The 17,978-nt window shown below is 69.1% G+C and overlaps 3 protein-coding genes across 3 annotated transcripts; all 3 read right to left on the reverse strand.

Moving 5' to 3' along the window:
- Window positions 1–1,196: 1,196 nt before the first annotated feature.
- On the reverse strand, window positions 1,197–5,253 carry LOC311163228 (all-trans-retinol 13,14-reductase-like; the record flags this gene model as incomplete). Its single annotated transcript, XM_084221998.1, has 10 exons — window positions 1,197–1,342; window positions 1,528–1,687; window positions 1,784–1,950; window positions 2,085–2,194; window positions 2,279–2,417; window positions 2,825–3,346; window positions 3,669–3,864; window positions 4,187–4,416; window positions 4,808–4,990; window positions 5,073–5,253. The coding sequence occupies 10 exons, from the start codon at window positions 5,251–5,253 to the stop codon at window positions 1,197–1,199; spliced, it is 2,034 nt and encodes a 677-aa protein (XP_084078124.1).
- A 2,349-nt stretch (window positions 5,254–7,602) lies between these two features.
- MPP2 (MAGUK p55 scaffold protein 2) lies at window positions 7,603–14,914 on the reverse strand (the record flags this gene model as incomplete). Its single annotated transcript, XM_084222264.1, has 12 exons — window positions 7,603–7,779; window positions 8,519–8,647; window positions 8,728–8,930; window positions 9,570–9,731; window positions 9,835–9,903; window positions 10,197–10,302; window positions 10,752–10,883; window positions 11,726–11,953; window positions 12,243–12,392; window positions 12,523–12,681; window positions 13,143–13,261; window positions 14,884–14,914. 12 exons carry the CDS (start codon window positions 14,912–14,914, stop codon window positions 7,603–7,605), a joined length of 1,665 nt encoding a protein of 554 aa, XP_084078390.1.
- Window positions 14,915–15,674: 760 nt separating this feature from the next.
- On the reverse strand, window positions 15,675–17,320 carry LOC311163255 (pancreatic polypeptide-like; the record flags this gene model as incomplete). Its single annotated transcript, XM_084222025.1, has 2 exons — window positions 15,675–15,738; window positions 17,142–17,320. 2 exons carry the CDS (start codon window positions 17,318–17,320, stop codon window positions 15,675–15,677), a joined length of 243 nt encoding a protein of 80 aa, XP_084078151.1.
- Window positions 17,321–17,978: the final 658 nt, after the last annotated feature.

Here is a 17,978-nt window from a genome sequence, read left to right on the forward strand (position 1 = left end):
ACGGGGGGGTGGGGGCACGGAGACACCCTGGGAGCTCTGCAGGTGTGGGGACACGGCTGGGACGGCGGGGGCAGACGGGGAGGGGGGACATGCCAGCCCCCAGCACGCACCTCTCGGTGTCCCCAGGGCCATGTTCTTCATCGTCGCCATCACCTTCATAGCCATCACCGTCCTCCTCCTCATCTTCCACATCCTCCGCCAGCTCTGCCAGGACCCCGTGCCCCCCCCCGCCTACAGGAGCCCGCAGGGCCCCCCTCCCGCCCCTCCCTACAGAGACCCCCAGGGCTCCGTGTCCCCCCCGCTGTCCCCGATGCCCACGCTGCCCAGTCTGCCCAGTGCGGCCATCCCCGCGGGGCTGGAGCCCCCGCCCTACAGCGAGGTGCGTCCCGCCCGGTGCGGGGCTGGGCTGAGCCCGCAATGGGGCCGGGGTGGGGTGTGCGGGGATGGGATGTGGGGTGGGGGGGGCTCGGGCATGAGGTGCTGGGTGCTGGGCTGCCTTGCCCACAAAAGGGGACAACCTCTTTCCCTGAGGAACCCCCTGAGTGGGCCACATGCCCCCTCCCCACCCCACACTGACGCTCCTCGCCCTCAGGTGACAGCCAAGCCCTTCCTGTACCCCCTGCCAGAGGGGCCGTGCCCTGAATGCGGCCACAACCCCGCAGCTCTGCCCCCCTTCACCACCCGGACCTAGAGGTGACCGCCTCCGAGGACAGCTGGTGACAACCTCCCCTTCACTCAGGGGGACATGGACCCTTCGGGACCACCCGGATGGCCCCGTTTCCCCAAGCCATCCCACTGAGCATTCCCCTATTTATTATATTTAAAAGTGTAAAGAATTCCGGACTCTGCTGGGGGGAGGGCGGGGCTGGGGATGCTCGGGGAGTACAGAGGGAGAAGGGGGGAAAGTTTAAGGGGGTTCTGCGCCCCCCATTTACCCCCAGCTGTGGGTGCTCTCTGTGCCCATCCCCATCCCATCCCTGTCCCCATCCCCACCCTCTCTCTGTCCCAGTCTCACCCCTACCCCTATTCCCATCCCATCCCTATTCCAGCCCCTCTCCCACCCCCATCTCCATCCCCTCCCCAAAGACAGCTGCTGGCCGCTGGGACATCGGGGTTTATTGAGCAGGGAGCCACTCCGAGCCCGAGGCCATGCCCGAGGACAGCTGTCCCCGAGGACAGGTGTCCCCGCTGTCCCCTTAGGCCGTGTGCCGGCCCTGGCGCCGCTTGATTTTCCTCTTGAGGAGCAGCAGGTCCAGGTAGAGCAGGCGGCCCAGGACGGCCGAGGCGCAGAGCAGCCCCCCGTGCACGGCCCCCGCCAGCCCGCAGGAGAACACGTCCTGCCCTGAGGACAGCCACCGTGGGACAGGGACACCCCCGGGGGACACGCGGCCACCCCCGGGGCGGGACAGAGCCACCACCATGGGGGATGTGGCCGCCACCACCGCAGGGACACCCTGGGGACACCATCCAGAGCGCGCAGCCGGTCACGGGGACGGCAGGACATGACGTGGGGACGCAGCCCCTCACCTGTCAGGTAGAGGTTCCTCACGGGCGTGTCGGGTCTCAGGGCGGCCACCGCGGCGGGGCTGAAGCGGCGCAGGTCGTGCTCGGTGCCGTACATCTCCCCCCGCGCCGCCCCCAGGTAGTGCTGGTTGCTCAGCGGCGACGCCGCCTCCACGAACTCCACCTGCGCGGGACGGAGGTTCACGGCGTGCCAGGGGGCACCGGGGGCACGGGTGGACACCCCGGCCCTGTGGGACACCCCAGCCCGTCCCTTGGGCACCTTGTCCCGCAGGTGCGGGAAGCGGAGCAGGGCCCTGTCCAGCAGCCGCTGGGCGATGTCCATCTTGTACCGCTGGTAGTCGGGGCCGCGGTGGCGGGGGCGGCCGCCTGCCCACTCCTCGAACCACTCGTAGCGTGCCATGGTCAGGATGGTCATGCAGGACCTTCCTGCGGGGCGGGGACAGCCGGTGACACCCCGCGGGGGTGGCGGTGGCGGCGCCCCCCCCGTGCCGAGGGGATTGAGGAGCCTCCGAGCCCGCGGAGGGGAGCTGGGGGGACGCGGGAGTCCCCCCGGAGGGTACCTGGGTGCCGCTGCTCGTACGTGGGGTCCTTGGCGGCGGGGAAGGTGATGAACATCATGGCCAGGTTCTCGGGGACCTCGTCGCGGCTGAGGGCGGCGTACCGGGTCATCCTGCGGGACAGAGGGCTGGGATGTCCCCCGCGCCCCCCACCCACCCGCCGTGCCCCCCTCCCCCTGCCGTGCCGGACCCCTCACATGGCATCCAGGTCGTTGTGGGGGTAGATCCAGAAGTTGGTGGGGGGCAGGCGCAGCTCGGCCGCGCTGCCCCGCAGCCCCACGAACACCAGGAAGGAGCCCATGCCCGGCCGCACCATGGCCAGGCGGGAGCGGACACCTGCGGGGACACGCGGTGACAGCTGAGCCAGGGCAGGGGACACGGCGGTGGCACCTGAGCCTGCGTGTGCAGGGGATGCAGGGTGGCACCTGGCCCTGTCCCGGCAGGGGACACGGGGATGGCACCTGAGCCTGGGCAGGGGACACGGCGGTGGCACCAGAGCCTGCCCGTGCAGGGACACGGGGATGGCACCTGAGCCTGGGCAGGGGACACGGTGGTGGCACCTGACCCTACCGTGCAGGGACACGGGGATGGCACTGAGCCTGCCCGGACAGGGGACACAGCGGTGGCACCTGGCCCTGCCCGGACAGGGACACGGGGGTGCCAGGAACGATGAGGGTCTGGGCATGCTGGGGACACCAGGGATGCTGGGGACACTGAGGACGCGAGTGCCACGGGGACATTACCGGGGTGGCTGCGGACGTGGGGGGGCAGCAGCTTCCCGAAGGTGTTGAAGAGCCCCGCGTCGGAGATGACGAGGGGGGCGCGGATCTCCAGCTCCTCCTCGCCGGGTCCCGCCCGCACCGCCACCCCTGGGGACCGCGGGGGTGTCAGGGGACACGCGGGGCGCCGCCACCGCGTCCCCATCCCTCGGGGGACCGCGGGGGGGTCAGGGGACACGCGGGGCGCCGCCACCGCGTCCCCATTCCTCGGGGGACCGCGGGGGGGGTCAGGGGACACGCGGGGCGCCGCCACCGCGTCCCCGTCCCTCGGGGGGTCCCGGCGCTCACCCAGGGCGGTGCCGGCGGCGCTGACGAGCACGCGCGTGACGGGGGCGCGCACGAGCACGGCCCCCCCCGCGCGCTCGATGACGGGCACGGCGTGGAAGGCGACCTCGCTGGCCCCCCCCCGGGGGTACCAGGCCCCGCGCTGGTAGTGGTGAACCATCAGCGCGTTCACCAGGAAGCTCGAGTCCCGCGGGGCCGTGCCTGCGGCGACAGGGGGGACAGGGACACGGCTGGCCCCCGCCGAAAGGCGAGGCAGCCTACCCGTGTCGCGACAAGGTGCTCCTCACGGCGATATCAGCGACACAGCCCTCCCCTGTCACCTCGGTGCCTTCCCCTACCGTGACACATCCTTCTACTATCACGACACGGCCCTTCCCGCCCCCATCCCAGCACAGCACTGCCCATACCGTGATGGTCCCACCTCCTGTCGCGACACAACCCCCGCCACTTCAGTACCGCCCTCCTCCTCCGGCTGGCGCCCTCCCTGTCGCGACAGCCCCTCCCTATCGCGGCGGCCCCTGACCGTAGAAGAGGTAGCCGAAGAGGGCGCGCAGGTCGGGGTTGGAGGTGAGGCGGGCCGCGGCCTGGCTGTGGCTGGTGGTGGCCATGCGGAACACGGGGGACAGGCGGGGCAGGAGGCCCGAGCGGAGCAGGACGGCGACGAGCCAGCGCGGGGACAGCTTCAGCAGGGCCAGCAGCGCCGCGTGCCGCGAGGCCACCTGCGGGACATCACTGTGTGCCACCAGCAACGCCGCCCTGCCTGGCCACCACCACGTCCTCAGGACCGTCACTGCTGTGGCCCCAGGGCCACCTGTGGCTCAGCCGCTGTCCCCCCGACATCCACGTCCTCATTATCCACAGAATTTGTCCCTACCTCCCCCATCACCCACGTCCCCACCACCACTGTCACTTTTGTCCCCACTGTTCCCACAGCCCCTTCCCCACCACGAGCACCCCGACGTCCCCACCGGTGCCACCATCCCAAGCTGACCCCTCCTTGGGGACATGCCACCCCCATGGGGAGTGTCCCCAAGGCCACACCTTGGAGAGCTTCATGAACTCCCTGATGGCCTCCTTCTCGGCGGGGAACTGCTCCTCCAGCGCGGTGACAAAGGCCACCTTGCCCGAGCGCAGCAGGTAGCGCCGGGGCCCCAGGGTCACCTCGTCATAGGGGTCGGGCAGGCGGTGCCAGCAGAGCTGCCCGTCTGTCACCTGGTCCAGGGCCACCCGCAGGAGGCTCCCCTCGTGCAGCTGCCCCACGTAGTGGATGCCTGTGGCGTGGGGACAGGGGACATGGTGAGGAACAGTGGGGACGGCGCATGGACGCGCGGCGGGCAGGGTTTGGCTTGGCCTGGTGTGGCACTGAGGGGCAAGGGTGGGATCTGGGTGTGGCAGGGACATGGCAGGGACATGGCAGGGACAGGGCAGGGACAGGGACAGGAACAGGGCAGGGACAGGCCAGGGACAGGCCAGGGACAGGGCAGGGACAGGGCAGGGACAGGAACAGGGCAGGGACAGGCCAGGGACAGGGCAGGGACAGGACAGGGACACGGCAGGAACAAGGCACACACTGGGGCTGGCAGCAGGTTCACAGTGGGGCTGCAGGGACAGGGGGTGACAGGGCGTGACAGGGGGTGACGGGGCGTGACAGGGGGTCCTCACCCACGTCGAACTCGATGCCATGCTGCTGGAAGGTGTGGCAGCACCCCCCGGCCTGGTCGTGCTGCTCCAGCACCAGCACCCGCCTGCCCGCCTTGGCCAGGGTGGCGGCCACCGCCAGGCCCCCCACGCCACTGCCGATGACCACAGCATCCAGCTGGTCTGGCACACGCCGGGCACTGAACCCTGCACACACACACGTGTGACAGTGACCACCAGGGGACACTGAGCTCTGCACGGGGCACACGGACACACGGACAGCACTCACCCTGCTTCAGGACCCTGTCCCGGGCGCGCTGGTCAGTCACCAGTGGCCGTGGTGGCTCCAGGGGTGGCCCTGCGAAGGGGTTGCCGGACGGGGCCAGCAGCCGATGGGCCACCCGGGCCAGGGCCAGCGTGGCCAGGGCCACCGGCAGCAGCAGCAGCAGCAGCAGCAGCATGGGCCACATGGCTGTCACTGCATGTGCCTGCGTACGGACACGGCAGGGACAGGGCAGGGACACGCACGGACACTGCACAGACACGCGTGGACACGGCACGGATGCTCACAGACACGGCAGGGACACGGCACAGACACACACGGACACGGCAGGGACACGGCAGGGACACACACGGACACGGCACAGACACACACGGACACAGCAGGGACACACACAGACACGGCAGGGACACGGCAGGGACACACGGACACGGCAGGGACACACGGACACGGCCCAGCCCGGCGCGTGCAGCCCCAGCCCTTATAGGCACGGCAGCTTAGGGACACGGGGATTATGGACCGGCCAACACGGCGGCTTTAGGGACAGCGCTGCTTAAAGACACAGAGCTCCCGGATAGGACACCCACGGACAGGACACAGCACCCACGGACAGGACACTGCATGGACAATGGACAGGGCACCCACGGACAGGGCACTGCATGGACAGGGCACCCACGGACAGGGCACCCACAGACAGGACACCCATGGACAGGGGACCCATGGACGGGGCAGTGCATGGACAGGGCACCCATGGGCACAACACCCATGGACAGGGCACCCACGGACAGGGGACCTACAGACAGGACACTGCATGGACAGGGCACCCACGGGCAGGACACACACAGACAGGGGACCTACGGACAGGACAGTGCATGGACAGGGCACCCATGGACAGGACACCCATGGACGGGGACCTACGGACAGGACACTGCATGGACAGGACACCCACAGACAGGACACACATGGACAGGGGACCTACGGACAGGGGACCCACGGACAGGGCACTGCATGGACAGGACACCCATGGGCACAACACCCACGGACACGGCACCCACGGACAGGGCACCCATAAGGGACCCTATGGCACCACATGTCACCCCATGGCCATGGCACCCTGTGGCACCCTGTGACACCCTGTGACACCCTGTGACACCCCAGGGCACCCTGTGACATCCAATGACCCCCCCACGGCCACGGCAGCCCGTGGGAGGTGCCCACACGTGTGCACGAGGTGGGGACGTGCATGTCACCCCAGGGTGCTGCACACACAAACACGGGCACAGCCCCACGCTTGTGCAAGGGAGCCAAAACCCCCTTGCACACCCACACCTCCTGCAAACCCCCTTGCACGCCCCCCGGGCCCCCTTGCACACCCACACCTCCTGCACACCCCCTTGCACGCCCCCCAGGCCCCCTTGCACACCCACACCCCCTGCAAACCCCCTTGCACGCCCCCCAGGCCCCCTTGCACACCCACACCCCCTGCAAACCCCCTTGCACGCCCCCCAGGCCCCCTTGCACACCCACGCCCCCCCCCCCCCCGGTGCCTGCAGCTCTGCTGACCCCTCCCGGCGGCACCAAGGAAGGGCCCCGCGCGTGTGCAAGGTGACACGCGTGTGACACGCGTGTGACACGCTCACTGCACCCCCCCCCCCAGCCCTCCCAGAGCCCTCCCAGCCCCAGACTGGTGGGAAATGGCGATTTGCGGACAAAAAACCATCAGCGCCACGTGGGGCAGGGCTGGGGGTGGGGCGGCGCAGGTGACACAGGTGACACAGGTGACGTCAGCCCCCCACCCCCCCTCGCGTCCACCACAAGGGACAAACCCATTTTTCTCGCCTTTAATAAAATTGACAGCAAAGTACCAAAAAGGAGTAAACGGCGGCAGGGGCTAGGGGGACACGGGGCAGGAGGGACACGGGGACACACCCCGCACCCCCCGTGTCCCTGTCCCTTGGGGACACGCCCTGTCACCACCCCAGACCCCCCGCAGCGAGTCCCCAGCCACAGCCCCCTACTGGGTTAATTACAAGGTTAATGACAAGGTCGGTTAAAGGTTAATTAAGGGTTAATTACAGGGCACGGGGAGGGGGTTATTGCTACCTGGGAAGGGGTGACAGGGGACACAAGGGACAGTGAGGGACCCCCACCCTGGTAAGGGGAAAAGGGGGTCCCCGAGGGGCGGGTTGTGGCCTGGGGGACAGAGAGGGGACCCCCCAAACCCCGCACCCCCCATCCCCAATCCGGGGGTCCCCACCCGGGACAGGGGGGCTTCCCCAGGTTCTGGCAGTGACTCAGCTGTGGGGGGGCCGTGTCCCCCATGGGACCCCACGACCGCTTCTGCCCCTCCCCAGATTTGGGGCAGACCAGGGGGGGACAGAGGGGTCGGGCTGGACCTGGGGGGGGCTCTGCAGAGAGACACCCCCCCCCGCCCCCCGCGGGGCTGAGCACGGCGAGCTCATCGTGAGACACAGCCCCCCGCGGCCCCCCCAGCCCTCCCGGGTGGGTTGGGGGGGTTGAAAGGGGGGCTCGGGGGTCCCTAATAGACCCAGGTGACGGGGACCCACTGGGGCTGCACGCGCAGGTGCTCCATGGCCTCCCGCAGCCGCCCGAAGGTGCGCTCCAGGTCATCGTTGGTCAGGCTCAGGTCGAAGTAGTGCCCGTAGCCGCGCTGGATGCGGCTGCTCTCCTCCACCGTGCGCTGGGCGTCCGCCTCCTGCAGCCCAAAACGTGCCTCAGTTTCCCCATCACCCTCCAGGATGGTGTGGGACACACACTGCGACCTGTGCATCCTCATCCTGCCCCCCAACCTGCCTCAGTTTCCCCATCACCCCCTCCGGGATGGTGGGGGACACACACTGCGACCTGTGCATCCTCTGCACCCCAAAACCTGCCTCAGTTTCCCCATCATCCCCGGGGATGGTGGGGGACACACATTGCGACTTTGTGTCCACCTCCTGCACCCCAAAACCTGCCTCAGTTTCCCCATCAGCCCTGGGGTAGGAAAATCTAATTGTGAGCTGTGTGTCTTCTGCCCCCCAACCTGCCTCAGTTTCCCCATCACCCCCTCCGGGATGGTGGGGGACACACACTGCGACCTGTGCGTCCTCTGCACCCCAAAACCTGCCTCAGTTTCCCCATCATCCCCGGGGATGGTGGGGGACACACATTGCGACTTTGTGTCCACCTCCTGCACCCCAAAACCTGCCTCAGTTTCCCCATCAGCCCTGGGGTAGGAAAATCTAATTGTGAGCTGTGTGTCTTCTGCCCCCCAAACCTGCCTCAGTTTCCCCCTCACCCCCTGGGATGGTGGGGGACACACACTGCGACCTGTGTGTCCTCTGCACCCCAAAACCTGCCTCAGTTTCCCCATCACCCCCGAGATGGTGGGGGACACCCACTGTGACCTTGTGTCCGCCTCCTGCCCCCCAAACCTGCCTCAGTTTCCCCCTCACCGTGAGCTGTTTGGTGGCCACGCCGCTCTCCAGGGCCGCCCTGTTCATGGCTCGCAGCCTCTCGGGCCCGGGCGCCTCGATGAACACCACGTAGGGCACGAACTCCGCCGTCCTCAGCACCTTCACGGCCTGGCCGTGGGGACAGCGCTCAGCCCCGCGCCCGGGGGGCCCGACTGTCGCTGTCGCCGTCCCCTGGCCGCGTCCCCCACCTGCGGGTTCACGTCCAGGATGCACATCTTGCCCGCGTCCACCACGGCGCGGATGGAGTCGATCCTGGTGCCGTACAGGTTCCCCTCGTACTCGCCGTGCTCCAGGTACCGGCCCGCCTTGATGTCCGCCTCCATCTCTCCCCGCGACACGAAGCGGTAACCCTGCCCGTCCCGCTCGCTCTCCTTCGGCTTCCGCGACGTGTCTGCCGGGGGGGGACCCGAGTGACACCCGCCCGCCCCGGGGTCCCGTCCGGGAACCGTCACGGGGACAGGGATGCGGGCGGGGACGATCACAGGGACAGGGATGGCAGGGGCGGGAATGCTGACAGGGACAGGGACGCTGGCAGGGGACAGGGACGATCACAGGGACAGGGATGGCAGCGGGGCGGGACAGGAATGCTGGCAGGGAACAGGGATGGCAGGGGCGGGAATGCTGACAGGGACAGGGACGCTGGCAGAGGACAGGGATTAGCGCAGGGGACAGGGATGCCAGCGGGGCAGAAATGCTGGCAGGGGACAGGGATGGCAGGGGCGGGAATGCTGACAGGGACAGGGACGCTGGCAGGGGACAGGGACGATGATGGGGCACAGGGGTGGTGACAGGGGACAGCGGCGCTCCGGGGACAGGGATGAGCACAGGAGACAGGGACGATGATGGGGCACAGGGGTGGTGACAGGGGACAGCGGCGCTCCGGGGACAGGGATGAGCACAGGAGACAGGGATGATGATGGGGCACAGGGGCAGTGACAGGGGACAGAGATGCTCCGGGGACAGCGGTAGTGCCGGGGGGACAGCGATGCTCCGGGGACAGGGGTGGCGCCGGAGGGACAGGGACACTCACAGGGGATGGTGGTGCCGTAGCGCGCCTGGTCGGACATGATCAGCTTGTTCTTGAGGCTGCGGCGCCCCACGCCCTGAGCCCCGATCAGCACCAGCGTTTTCCGGCGGAACGGCGGCATCCGCGCCACCTCCTCGTAGATCAGCAGCTCGTGCCGGTCGAACTCTGGGAGAGGGACAGGGCTGGCACCCGTCCTGGGGACCCCAGGGCGCCCTGTCCCAGCGGGTGCCACCACCGCGTCCCCGGGGGAGTGCCCTGGGGCACTCACCGGCGTTCTTCGTCGTCAGGTACATCATCCTCTTCTTCCTCTTCCCGCTGAGGCTGCCACAAAGGGCCCCTGCCAGGACAAGGGGCTGGCTGAGCTGGGGACAGGGACGGGGACAGGGACAGACAGGGACAGCACCCTGGCACGGGGACAAGGGGCACGGGAGCTGGGACCTTCCGCAGGGGCAGTGCCACGGGGACATCACCCTGAGAATCGGGGACAGTGCCGAGGGGACAGGGCCCTGGGACGACGGGGACATTGTCACAAGGCGCAGGGGACCCGCCGTGCTCCCCCTCGGGAGGTGGCCCTTCCATCCCCCGCCCCGCCAAGCCGTGTCCCCCGCGGCCAGGCCGGTGTCCCCGTACCTGACGAGGGAGCCACCTCCCCGTCCCGCTTGACGAAAGCCTTGCGCTTCTCCTCCAGCAGCTGGCTGGGCACCAGCCCCGCGCTGCCGCCCTCCACGTGGCACGCCTGGGGACACGGAGCCACGCATGGGGACCCCCCAGCCCCACAGAGTCCCCCCTGGACTCTGGAGACCCCTCCGACCTCAGGGAACACCCCCAGCTTCGGGGACCCCCCGGGTTCCACAAGGACCCTCCCCATTTCCAGGGACTCAGCCCCAAATCCGGACAGGACACGCATCCCGAGCTCCAGGAAATCCCCCAATTTCCAGAGTCCTCTGTGTCCACACAGGAACCCTCCCCTGCTCCAGGGATTCCCCCAATTCCCCAGTAGCCCCCCCAGCTCCAAGGACACCCCCCGAGCTCCAGGGACCCCCCCACTTCACAGGAATACTCCCAGACACACCCCAAGCCCACAGGGACCCCTCGATCTCCCCCAGAACCCCCTCACCCTCCGTGGCCCAGGATGGGGTCAAAGTGCCACCACCCCCCAGGCCACCCCTCCAGGGCCCCCCTGACCTGCCACCAGTTGGGGTCATCCTGGTTGACGATCTGCAGCAGGTCCCCGGCCATGAACTTGAGCCCGGCCTCCTTGCAGGGGATCAGGCTGTCGGTGGCCGGGTCGTAGTCGAAGTGACACTTGACGAACACCTGGGGACAGGGGGATCAGCGCGGGGGGGGGACCCCCGCACGCCCACCTCCTCCGCGCCGCGAGGGGACACGCGGGACCCGTGTGACACGCAGCCACGCGCGTGTGTCCCGCTAGGAGCCCCCCCCGCCGGGGTGCGCCCGCCGTGCCCGCCGCAGCCAGGCCCGCACGGCCCCCGCGCACACGCACAGGGCTCCGGCCGCCGCCGCCGCGCCCCACGCGAGCACCACGGCCACCCCCAGGCACAGCCCCAGGGCCAGCGACAGGCACACGAGGGTGCCCAGCGCCGCCAGCGCCGCGCCCGCGATGGCGCACATGGGGACGTGCGGCGACACACGGCCGTGTGGCACACGGGGCACCGCGCCGGTGGCAGCGGGACAGCGTGGGGACAGCGCGGGGACAGCCCGAGCTGGGACAGCGCTGCTTTGTCCCTCGGAGACGGGGCTGGCTGGCACGGGGCGGGGAGGGACAGCACAGGGCACCCTTTGCCAGCCGGCACCCGAGTCCTGAGCGGGGACGGGGACACGGAAGGGACCATCCGAGCCCGGCAGAGAGGGCACGGGGGGGACACGGGGGTCCCACCAGCCCAGGGGCACAGGGCACGGACAGGGGGACAACACGAGGTTGGCAGCACAGGGCAGGGCGAGCTGTGGCAGGGTGGTGGGTGCGGGATGCAGGCGGGATGAGGGGCGGATACAGGTGGGATGCAGGGCGGGATGAGGGGCGGATACAGGTGGGATGCAGGGCGGGATGAGGGGCGGATACAGGTGGGATGCGGGGCGGGATGAGGGGCGGATACAGGTGGGATGCAGGGCGGGACGAGGGGAGGGATGCGGGGCGGTACCTGGCGGGGTGGGTGGGGCTCCTGGTAGCTGGGCAGGATCTTGAGCACGACGCTGCCGCTGGCGTGGCGCAGGCTGTCCTGCAGCGCCCGCGGGTCGCTGCCCACCTCTCGCCCGTTCACCTCGCGGATCACATCCCCCACGTGCAGCAGCCCCTGCTGCGCCACCATCCCCCCGTGCAGGATGCGGGCGATCACCAGCTCCCCCCGCTCCACCCGGAACGTCACCCCCTGAAGGGACAGCCCCGCTCAGCCCCCAGCAGGAACACACCCATGACACCCGCCCGGCACCCAGCGGACACCCCGCTACAGCCCCAGCACCCCAAAATGCTCCCAGTCACCCGAAAAAGCCACCCGGCGCCTCGCAATGCCCACGGCACCCCAAAACGCCCCATCACCTGCCAATGTCCCCACCCCCCCGCAACGCCCCAGCACTCTCCAGCACCCCAAAATCTCCCAGCACCCTAAAATGTCCCACCACCCCCTCCCGGCGCCCCTGCAGCACCCCGGCCGGGCTCACCAGGTTCTCCCCGGCTGCCTTGCGGATGCCCACCATGCGAACGGCGTCGGGGGGCACGGGCTGCGACCCCAGCGAGGCCTCCGGGCCGGGGCTGCTCGGGGGGGGGTCGTAACTCTTGGCAGCCACCGAGTCGTGGGTCTCCAGCAGCGACTGGGACACGCGGGGCGGGGGGGTCACCCCTGTGTCCCACACGCCTGGCACGCGCGGGTCACACGCCTGGCACAGGCGTGTCACACGCCTTGTGGTGCAGGACAGAGGGTCCCGCTCGCGTCCCACGCACCTGGAAGTGCGGTTCCCGAAGGATCCGGGCCAGCTCCGCCGCCGCTCCCTGCGCCTCGGGCCGCGCCAGGCGCCCGATGTCCCGCAGGATCTCCTGCACCAGCGCCAGGTTGTCCCCGCGCACCGCCTCCAGCTTCCGCTCCTCCAGCCGCTCGTGCGCCTGGGGACACCGGGGACACCCACGGGGACGGGCGGGTGAGGGCCGAGACCCCCCGAGTGCCGCGGGGGTTCGGGACCTCCAGCGGTTGAGGGGATCGGGGACGCCCCCGGTGGGACACGGTGCCCCCAAGGACTCCTGGGGGGGATTAGGGACCCCCGGATGCATGAGGGACCTCTGGGGGGATTAGGGACACTCGGAGGGGCCGAGGGGATTCCGCAGGCGGGGGCTCAGGGGGTTAGGGACAGCAGAGCTGTTAGGGACCCCCAGGGACAGGGAGTTTAGGGACCCTCAGGGCCAGGGGGAATTGGGGATCTGGGGGTGCTGGGGGGGATTAGGGAACAGGAGCACACGCACGCACACAGAACCCGTGCACACGCACACACACACACGGGGGGCAGCCCCTCACGTCCCGGGGGTGCCGGGGGGGATGGGGGGACCCTCACCCCCCCTCGCCGCCGTACCTTGGCCAGGGAGCGGACGATGGGGCTCTCCATGATGCCGCGGAGGAAGATGAGGTCAAGGTCCGCCACCCCCGGGGTCCCCGGGAGCCCCATCAGGTTGTCCAGGACCTGCTGCATGGCTGGGGGAGGGGGGGGCACAGGGACACGGAGTGGGGGGAGGAGCAGCGCCGTGGGTGAAAGTGCAGGCGGGGGTGGTCGTGTCCCCCCCCCCATTCCTGTCCCAGGCCCCTCTGCCACCCCCCATTACGGGGACAAGTGTCGGGGTCCGCTGGCAGTGCGGAAATGCCCCCTCCTCCTTCAGCCGCAGGGACAAGGGGATGAATCTCCCCCCCCCCAAATTGTCACCGTGCAGTCAAAAGCCCCCCTGAGCACAGTGAAAGGGGGGGGGGGGGGGGCTGCAAGGGGGGGCAATGGAAGGGGGAGGGGTGCAGTGGGGGTGCGATGAGATGGGGGGGGCGATGCAATTGAGGGGGGGCCGCATCCGGGGCCGCGGGGGCGGGAGCGGCTGCGCGGCTGCGCTGCAATGGCGGGGGAGGATGGCGATGCAGCCAGGGGGGCGCGGGGGCAGCATCCATCAGACCCCCCTCCCCATCGAGGGGGGGCCACAGCATCACCCGGACCCCCAACCCCATCTCCCTCCACCTGTCTCATCCCCCACCGCATCCCCACCCCGCGCCGCCCCCCCGGCGGCCTCACCCCCCCCGCGGGGCTGCGCCCCCGGCCCCTCCCAGCCCCCCGTACCTGGGGGTGCCGGGGGGGCGCGGGCGGGGGCCGGGCCGGGCGGCGGGGACCCGGGGCCGGGGCGGCTCATGGCTGCGGGGCCGGGCTCCCCCGCCCCAGATCCGGGTACCGCCGCCCCCCCCGCAACCCCCCGGTCCCGCGTGGGGCCCCCACCCGCGCCGGCCCCGCGCCCCCCGCCTTGCACACGCGTGTGCACCGGGCACGCTCCGGCCGCTTTGCACGCCCGGCGGCGGGGAGGGGGCGGAGGGGGACGGGGGGGCAGCGGCGTGAGCTCACACGCGCGGGCACGGCTCGTGCACGCGCATCTCCCGCGTGTGCACACGCACGCGAGCTCCCACGCGTGCAAACCACCTGAGCGCGCTCACCCGCGTGTGCGGACCCACGCACCACCACCACCCCCCCCCACCCCCAAACACCGCCGCGCACCCGCACGGCGCACACGCGTGTGCGCGCCCTCGCCGGCACGCGCGCCCCCGCGCTCGCGCGCCGACGCGCCTCTCCACGCGCGCTCCCGCTCGCGTGCAAACCCACGGGCGCGCTCCCCGCGACCCCCGCCCGTGCGCTCCCCCCCGCCCCATGCCCGCTCACCCGCGCTTGCACACCCGTGCTTGCACACCCACCCCGCTCGCGGGTGGGACCCCCCCGCGGCGTGGGGAGGGGGGACGGCGGGGGCTCGGCCCCTTTAAGGGGGCGGTGGGAGGGGGGGGCGGGAGCGCGGATTTAAAGGGGCCGCGTGCAACGCACGCGCACCCGCACGCGAACGAGAGCGCGCACTCAGGCGCCCACCCCCGCAGGACCGACCCCCCCCCACCACCCCCATTTGCACACGCGCGTGCCCGACGCGCGCACACGCACCCTGTGCCCCCCACCCAGGCACCCCCCCATCCCCCCCTCCACGACCCTGCCCCCCCACGCGTGCACGGGGGGGGTTTGGGAGTGTTTGCACGCGCGCGTGCCCGCGAGTGTGCGCGTGCAAGCCCCGCCCGGCGCGCGCGCTCACCCGTGACCGAGGCGGGGGCGGCCGCCGGCATCGCGGCGGAGCGGCGGGACACGCGCGACTGGCACCGAAGGGACGGGCACGGGGACAGGGACAGCGACAGGGACGGCCGCGTAGGCGTGTCCACAATGCCAGCACCCCCGGTGTCCCCAGCACAGCCACTCGGTGTCCCCAGCACAGCCACTCGGTGTCCCCGACACCCTCAGTGCCCCCCGTGTCCCGTGTCCCCAGCACCCCCAGAGCCGTCGCCCCCTCTGTCCCCAGCATCACCGCGGTCCCCAGACTCAGCGTCTGTAACACCCCCAGTGTCCCCAGCACCCCCATTCCCCCCGGCCACTGTCCCCAGTGTCCCCAGTGTCCCCAGCAGGCAGAGACAGGACAGGCGGTGGCTGCAGGGGGGGTTTTATTGCTGGGGGTCTGTCCTGGCCCCTCAGTGTCGCTCTGGGGGGGCCGGGGGGGCAGCGAGGGCAGGGGGGGCTGCACGTCCTGGGCTTCTTCACCCACTCAGCCCCACCGGTGTCCCTGAAAAAAAAGGGGGGAGGGTGGTCACACTGTGTCCCCTTCCCCACAGAGACCCCTCAGTCCCATACCCCCACCCTGACACCCTCAGGCCCCCCCCAAGACCCCCCAGTCCTACATCCCCCACCCTGACACCCTGAGGGCCTCCCCCAGAATTCCCCCAGCCCAGAGCCTCCCTTCCCCCCAGGCTGTCCCCGTGGGGACCCTGAGGCCGGGGGGAGCCATGGGGGGAGCCGTGGGGGGCTCCTCCTGCCCCCCAGCCCCTCACCTGGGGCTCAGCAGCCCGGGGCTCCCAGGGGCTCCTGGCCCAGCGCTCGCCCACCTGCCCGCTTGCCATACCTGCAACGGGGACGCGTTAGGGGACGGTGGCACCGGGTGACAGTGACACGCCGCGGGGAGCGTGTCCCTGTGGCATTCACACTCTCTGAACAGACAGAGACATCGTTCTCCCTCCCAGGGTTTCTCCCGGGGAAGGCAGTGAGAAGCTCAGAGAAAAAGAGGAAAAAAAACCCCGTTCTTTTCTCTACTTGCTGCTGCCGTTGTTTGGCACATGGGGAATGTGTTACGGAGATCATTGGCCCAGAGTGATTTGCTAATCGGATTCTGAGGATGGTTGTTTGGACTGAGTGGCCAACTGGGTCAAAGCTGTGTCTGTAGGATCAGACCCAGGGTTTTTCTGTGGTATCTTTTCAGTACAGTATCTCTTTGACACAGCGTTAGTGTGATATAAGCCAGCTCAGGAAAGCGTTTGTTCAGCCTTGTGAAACCACGGAGTCAGGGCACGTCAGTCACCGCGCTGGGGTCACCATGGATCCACAAGCACCGACAGGGACAGGGGCACGACGGGGAGCGGGCAGTGATGGGGAGCATGGGATAGGGAGCACCTCGTGACAGGGAGCGCGTCACGACAGGGAACGCACTGGGATGGGGAGCGCGTCACAACAGGGAGCGTGTCACAACAGGGAGCGTGTCATGATAGAGAGTGCATTGGGATGGGTAGCAGGTTACAACAGGGAGTGTGTCATGACAGGGAGTGCGATGGGGAGCACATCATGACAGAGAGTGTGTCATGACAGGGAGTGCATTGGGATGGGTAGCGGGTCACGACAGGGAGCGTGTCATGACAGGGAATGTGTCACGACAGGGAGCGTGTCACGACAGGGAGCATATTGGGATAGGGAGCACATCATCAGAGGGAGCGCGTCATCACAGGGAACGCATTGGGATAGGGAGCGTGTCACAACAGGGAGCGTGTCATGACAGGGAGTGTGTCACAACAGGGAGCGTGTCATGACAGGGAGTGCATTGGGATGGGGAGCACGTCATGAGAGGGAGTCTGTCACGACAGCGAGCATATTGGGATAGGGAGCACATCATGACAGGGAGCGTGTCACGGCAGGGAGCACATTGGGATGGGGAACACACCATGACAGGGAGCGTGTCAGGACAGGGAGTGTGTCATGACAGGGAACGCATTGGGATAAGAAGTGTGTCATGACAGGGAGCATGCCACGACAGGGAGTGCATTGGGATAGGAAGTGTGTCATGACAGGGAGCGTGTCAAGACAGGGCGCACATCGAGTTGGGGATGGTGTCACGAAGGTAAGCACGCCGTGGTGGGAGCACGCTGGGATGGGGAGCACGTCCCGGTAGGGAGAGCGCCGCGACGGGGAGCACGTCGCGATAGGGGGTGTGTCGCGACACGGAGCCCGTCAGGACGGGCAGCCCCGGGTCCTGCTCACCGCGGGCGCGTGACGACGTTCAGGTACTGCTGCAGGTCGTTGTAGAAGCGCAGCAGGTCCTCCACGGGCGCGTCGTCGCCGGGGTAGGCGGGCTGCGCCGGGGCCGCGCGGGGCCGCAGCGGCAGCAGCGCCAGCGCAGCGCAGGCCACCAACAGCAGCGGCGGCCGGCGCGGGGCCATGGCTGCGACAGCGACAGCGGGGTCACACCGGGGCAGGAACGGGACAGGGCGCGCTCGCACACGGAGCGTGCACACAGCTGGGCACACATCGCACACCTGCACACAGCTGGGCACAGCTGGACACACGTCACACACCTACACACAACGACGCACAGCTGGGCACACATCACACACCTACACACAGCTGGGCACAGCTGGGCACATATCACACACCTACACACAGCTGTGCACAGCTGGGCACACATCACACACCTACACACAGCTGCGCACAGCTGGGCACACATCACACAGCTGTGCACATCTGGGCACACATCACACACCTGCACACAGCTGGGCACAGCTGAGCACACATCACACACCTACACACAGCGGCACACAGCTGGGCACACATCACACACCTGCACACAGCTGGGCACAGCTGGGCACACATCACACACCTACACACAGCGGCGCACAGCTGCACATCTGAACACACCTCACACACACCTGTGCACACCTGAACACACCTGAACATACCTGCACACACCTGCACACAGCAGGCAGAGTATGCACACACCTGCACACACCTGAACACACCTGCACACACCTGAACACAGCATGCAGAGCATGCACACACCTGCACACACCTGTGCACACCACACACGCCTGCACATACCTG

This window comes from Fringilla coelebs (assembly GCF_963513975.1).
Source record: "Fringilla coelebs genome assembly, chromosome: 27".
Lineage (NCBI taxonomy): Eukaryota > Metazoa > Chordata > Aves > Passeriformes > Fringillidae > Fringilla > Fringilla coelebs.